The sequence below is a fragment of the Diachasma alloeum genome, unplaced genomic scaffold (genome assembly GCF_001412515.2).
Source record: "Diachasma alloeum isolate Michigan unplaced genomic scaffold, Dall2.0 Dall_scaffold_00394, whole genome shotgun sequence".
Classification (NCBI taxonomy): Eukaryota; Metazoa; Arthropoda; class Insecta; order Hymenoptera; family Braconidae; genus Diachasma; species Diachasma alloeum.
The window spans coordinates 281,605-288,152 of record NW_021680533.1 but is presented as its reverse complement, the minus strand read 5'-3'; the positions used below and the strand labels follow the sequence as shown (position 1 = coordinate 288,152).

The 6,548-nt window shown below is 35.2% G+C and overlaps 1 protein-coding gene across 8 annotated transcripts in view; it reads left to right on the top strand.

Moving 5' to 3' along the window:
- Positions 1-575: 575 nt before the first annotated feature.
- LOC107041936 (retinitis pigmentosa 1-like 1 protein) overlaps positions 576-6,548 on the top strand; it is a 28,941-nt gene continuing 22,968 nt past the window's right edge. For 5 of the 8 annotated variants that reach the window (XM_015262757.2, XM_015262756.2, XM_015262755.2 and 2 more), the window contains exon 1: positions 577-840. In XM_015262757.2, the coding sequence (XP_015118243.1) occupies positions 766-840 (75 nt within the window). In that variant the 5' untranslated portion in view covers positions 577-765. Of the gene's footprint in view, positions 841-6,548 lie in introns of all 8 variants that reach the window. The other 3 variants (XM_015262753.2, XM_015262754.2, XM_015262750.2) reach the window with 2 other exon arrangements.

Sequence of the window (6,548 nt, the reverse complement as noted above, 5' to 3'; positions counted from 1 at the left end):
CGTGTTCTTCGATTATAAAAGATTTAAAGCTCCACTCGACCTTGCCATTTCCTACGTCATTGCGGGATGAAAAACGAAAACAAAAATATAAGGAAGGGAAAGGAAAATTAGTAAGGAAAAACAATGAATTGGTGCATTATTCGCCGTGATATTTATTGAAGGTCATCACCATCAATCTTTGTCAAAATTATAATTTGTTATTGTTTAGCAGATATTGATAAATCATTTTTTTCCGAAGAATGGAATTTTTTGTGGAGAATTAAAATTTTTCCGAAAGACTCAAGTTCTGCGACGAACTCAAATTTTTTCCACAGCTAGGCGACAGCGGATCACAGTGGAACGTTTTTGATGCCCTTCAATTTCCTAAAAATTTCTACAGAATCATCAGTACACAATGTCTCCATCATTCAGAAGCATAAAAAATAGTGGACGTGTGCAACCTTAACACGATTCTATTTCTCTCGATGCATCAGACCGTGGGGGCACAATGACGTAATATTTCCCGCTCCCTACAAAAAAAAACTAATGAGCGAAAGAGATCACCAATGAGGGGGTGGGATTCTCTACAGGCGGGAAAAAATACAGCGTTGGGCATATGTAGAGGAGTTGGACCGCGTACCAAAAGTCTCTCACGTTGATTTTCAAGACAGAACCGTACGAACTTCCACCGCGGCAACGTCAACTGTTTAAGCGGGTCTATTGCTCACTTGGATTAACTACAGGAATATTTCTTTCGAGATTGAGTACTAACTTAACGAAGCGAACATGGTTTACGAAAGCGATTTCTATACGACCCGACGACCCTACACGCGGCCCATTTCTTCTCACTACACCATCACGGTTAGTAATGTTTTGTTGAGAGTGATTTAGTTTTTCATAATCTTAGGTTTTTCGAGGTCTAATGAGATTAATTGGACCGTGTGTACGCAATTGCTACTAATTCCCCATTTTCCCAGTTCATTTTCATTATTAATTATTTATTACACATTACATATATATGTATTTGAAAATGCGAGTCAAAGTTTCGGATTATTTTATTCTGGTAACAGTAATGATCGAGTTTAATACTATTAAGAAATTTTGGTTTCTCAATAAGGAGTGATTTTACGGAGGTATTTCGTTCAATCCTTTTTGTAGGAAATTGAATATTCAACAAGAAATTTTATTTCAAGTTTTTCACTGAACTCATTAGTTATCGATATAATTCGAGTTAAAATAAAATGTGAAAAATTGATTTTCGAAGTGAAACGCCAGTTATTGGCTTGACATCGTCTAATATTTTTTCATTTACCTTAGAAACGAATAGTTTCAGGAGGAAATATTATCAGACCTTTTTCGTAGAAAATTTAATTTTACACGAAAAATCATTTTGGCATTTTGCTCTGAGGTTACTAGTTATCGAGATAATCTAAAACAAATAATAAACTATTAAAAAACTGCTTCTTATACAAAACGAAAAAATTGATTACTTCACTATTCTCTTTCAATGATTTGATTAGATTTTATCAATGAATGCTCAATGATCTCAAAATGTCAGTAACAAACAGCCATGCACGCAATGACAATCAGCTTTCCGCTTGAATTTTTCTAAGACTTCTACATGTATAGCTTGACCGGAGGATCGTAATGGCGTTCTCGCAAATCGAATTATTTACCTGACAAATAAATACAGCGAAACATCGACTCTGCAGTGTTCAATGTTACTCACAAAAAAAACATTACGTTTACGTTCCGTTCATCAACAGATTAAACTATTTCCAGATAAAATTGTAACAGTAATCAAGTAATAAAACTAGTCTGTTGGTGGATGGATTCGGAAATGTTTCGTAAAAGTCTCAACTTCCACACTTTACTCCGACCACTACTACTTTCATTGTGTCACTCCAATAATCTTTGGTTCTTTCTTATTCTGCATTGAAAATAAAACGTGTACTCGGTGTCTCACACGGGTTAATGATTGTTATTTATTTCTCACATGAAATAAAACATTATAGATGCATCGTTTTGTCGAAACCCCCGTCTCTCATAATAATTACCAAAAGGAAATTGTTTTCACATTTAAATTCAATAGTGAAGCGGAGGAAATTAGTTTAGTTTTTTGTGAATATCTTGAAATCTATCCAAGATAACGTAATCCCCATTCAACATTTTTTATAGAGAAAAACAAGAGCTGCAAAGAGACTTTCAGCCGTCAAATGAACTTGATACATTTCATTGTTCAGCTTCACTACTGACTTTATTTTCATTCAAGATTTCGAAATCTATCAGAGCTAGCAAAATAGATTTTTCGTGGCTCTCGTTTTTCTCCATGAAAAATATTTTAGTGAATATTTCAACAAATTCAATAGATTTTGAGATCCAACAAAAATAAACTAGTGGAACCGACTCCCCACCTCTGAACTGATATTTACCTACATTCATGTTTACAAATAATTCCTTTATATTAAGGAATAAAGATATTCTTTGTGTAACGAAATCCCGATGTCATCCCGGGTCCTGTATGACAAGTTTTCTGTGTTTTTCATGTTCATGAAGTGAATATTCTCCTCAAATGGAAAAACCTAGTGAAATTTTTTACAAAAATATGAAATTACGGGGTTTATCATAATCTGTATGCGTAATATTTGGCACGGAATTAGCGTGTAACAATCTGCACGTGCCTTCACACAGGACATCAACGATACTTGGCGCTATGCCTCGAACGTTTACAATTTATTTTTACGTATTAAAAAATCCAACGCCAAGTTAGAGTTGCGAATTCCATATTTTTTCCTTGCACAATCAGTTGGAGAGCTAAAAAATTCGCCATGTGTTCGTGATTAGCGTAAAGAATGTGTGTGTAAAGGGGATGTGTGTGAACTAGAGTTAAAAAATCAAAGTGAGTATTAATAGCAGAACTAGAGGGCAGTGGGGTCACAGTTACGACTATTCCGAGCTACAGGGCCATTTTCCGGGACTGTGAAATGTTTATACTTAGAAAACAAACACGAAAAAAAATGTACTCAAATTTATGTAGCGTACAAGTAAAAAATAGCGAAATGACTTCCGAAAAATTGCGCAAAGAAAACATTTCCTTTGACACTTTCGGTGATCAGAAAACCATTAAAGTTTCACGCGAAGTAAAAGAGAATTTATCGTTATGTCTCAGAAGTTTTCATATGTGGACGACAAATTTTTCGATCGTCAAAATTTGATATTTAGATTTTTTAGTTGGAGCAAAAAGGCTCTTCTTTTTTTGCATATATGTGTATATTGGAAGAATTTCCGTCTCAAACAAAAAATTGTACATAGAACTTGCATTAAATGTACATGAGTCAGAAGTGTAGATTGACAGGTTGAAATGGAATAAATCTCGTCGACAATTTATTCGCAAAACTCATTTTTCCGCGTAATCATTTGAACGTATGGTGAAGGGGAATAGTGGGAGGGCGTCGGTCACGTAGTAGCGTCGGTGTTGCGTTACGCTGCCCTAATTTAGCCTCGCGGCGTCCCGACGCTCGTTTATCCCCCACCGTTTGTGGATGCAAGCGTGTGTTTCATATCTACGTCACGGTAAATTCATGCACGTACATCCCAACATTCTTCATCAGTAAATATATTCGTTAGATTCTAATGATTAACGTCATCAGCGTCAGATTGTAAATCAAAAAAGGGGGAATGGGGAGTTTCGGATTGGAGAGTGTGAATGTCAGTTTTGTTTTCTCGTGAAATGAACAAACAAAGAATGATCAATCATCGATTAGACTTTCCAATCGATAGGTATGACTAATCCGTCAATACTTGATAGAATTCCAACGTCAGTGGTACGTCAACGGTATGAGCAATACCGATGGACAAATATTTTGGCAAAGACCCCGGTAGTTCCGGATATAAAACGAGTATGAGGCATGAGCCTGTGTAACTTATTTATTTTTCTAATCTTAACTGCTCAACAAAATTATCGCTGGCTAATTTTCATTCATCATTTGAGCTAATTAGTTTGGAATAATTCTAATTCTGGATATGGTCCACTTATGAGATGCGACACCTATGTATGTATTTTTCATGAAATACCGCCCCTATATGTTAAAAAATGTATGTACATGTGCTATAGGATTTTTTTTCTGTAAAACATTGATAACAACTTTTGAGAATCGTCGGAGTACTCGTCTTGCAGGGTTTTCAATAGATTATTTCTTATAGACTCCATGTACAGACTTTCCATCGAATTTGATGTAAGTTATTATTTAAGGTCCGGGTGGATTATCTTTCGAACGTGATGTTGGTTGTTTTTTATTTATTTTGATAATCTGAAATGATCTCCAATTGCTATTCAGTTTTACATAGGTAGCCCTGGAGTCTCCACAAATTATGATTGTACAATCGAAAAAACATTGAAGAAAAAACTAATTATTTTCAAAGAGTGTTTTTGAATAATATTGGAAATAAAGCGAATAGGGAGGAAATTGTAAATTAATAATTTGATGCATCTAATTATTAATTATCTGGTCACAGTAGTCAATGGCTATCAGATCGTTGGTTATCATGATAAATTATCCATTCACTATTTCCTCTCTATCGGCCATATTTTTTAATCTCTATTAAAAACGCCCTTTGAAAAAGTTCTGTTTTTTTTCTACTTTTTTTGATTGTATAATCATAATTTTTCGGGACTCCTGTGTAATATAAAATCCAATGGAAATTGTGATATATTTTAGATTCTGAAGATCTAAAATATATCATAAACAATCGAGAGAAAGTTCGAAAGATTATCCACCCGGGCCTTAAATGGCATTTGGCTCCAGGTTCGTCTGTAGAAGCTACAGTTTTATCTGAAAATTTCTGTAGGCCATAAAGAAGTATGAAGTAATTTTCTACAGATTTTTTTTTCTATTCTAGATTTTTAATAAAATATCATATAAAATACATAGAAGTCCTATAAAATGTATGCCTCCACGATTCCATAGATAATAAAATTATTAGGCGTATTGTATGTGGTATAGGGGAAGAAAAAAAGATGAAAATCTATCAAAAACCTGAAAAATTTAGGAGTAATTCTATCAACTAAATCCTATAGGGTGAAGCCCATATCAATCAATTCTATAAGATGCCATAAAATAATTTTGCTTTGTGAAACGGTTTAACATTGAGAGAAGATATATAGGAATTTTAGACTATAGAACACAATCCCGTGAATGTGAATGAAAAAATCTATAGATTGTTTTTCATGCAATGAACAAAAATCTACGAATAATTGTGAAAAGAGCAAGCTCTGGGGTAACAAAAATTTTCCGAATCACCAACATCTGCCCTCTTTCTAAATATCTTATGCGTGCCAGTGGAGGTTGTGGTGTGGAAGTGGAAGGCTATCGGATATTAATATCGCTGCTGAGAACGCCGTCATGATCCAGAGAAGCCCGAAATTCCCGAAACTGCCTAAACTCTTCCAAAATAAAATAACTTTCTAGGAACGTGAAATGTTCCCGTGGGAGAAGGTACCCTTCGTACCCCGGCCATCATTGGTACCGGAGCCGTTCACTGTTTGGGGCAGGAAGAAGCAGAATCCTGAGAAGGAATTCTATCAGTATGTTACGATCACAGATAACGAGGGTATTCGTGGAAGAAGTGCTGCCAAGGATGATCATACAAGGCAATTAATCAGAGGTGGTACTGTGTCCAAAGTTGGATTGGATGCAGCTGCTGAATTGGCAGCTAGAGGTCATGTTTTTGAAAGGGGTGTCTTATCGAGGCAACCTGGAGCCAACAGACACGCCATTACACCTGCCACTGGGCGGACTAAAATTCTCATGGCACTGCAGAAGCCATCTTGGTACAGATTCTAAAAAAATATGTGACAATATCATTTTTTTTAGATTTTTCTGGTGAATAAAGAGGAGGTTGATGACTTCGGATTTATCGTGTCAATATTTAACCCCTTCACTTGTTTGTTATTGAGAATATGGGACATAGTATACGACTTTACCGAGATAATTATAATGCCGATGGCTTTAGACCCCAGGGCTCCACTGCTCGTTTTCAACGCAAAAATAACACGTAGAAAACTGTAAAAATTGTGGCTTCATCTAGGAGAAAAGCCTTTCCATGAGAATCATTTTGTTATATATCCATAAAGAATGCAATATTTTTTTCAATTGTTCTGGCGAATATAACCGTTGTATATAGTGAAATGGTGTACACATGGGCTATGGAAATTTCCATTGAAAAAATCTATAGAGTCGCCATAGAATTTGCAGTCAAAATTGTGGGGTACACTCGAGTCGTGTAGCGCGAGTGATTCTTCTAGCATGCAGACAACCTTGAGGGAAATACCCGATTAATTTTGAAACTCGGGCGGTACACGTATGAAAAAATTCAATAGAAAACCTAGCGAATTCGTTAGAAAATTCTATCGGAATTCTATAGGAAGTCTATGGGGTTTCTATAGGATTTCTATTGGAATTCTATTGAAAAATTCTATTTGTTTTTTGAAAAAGTCAATAGATTTCAAATTTCTGTTTGAATTTTTTTTTAAGATTTTTTCTATAAGAATTCTTGGGCATCAATTTTCC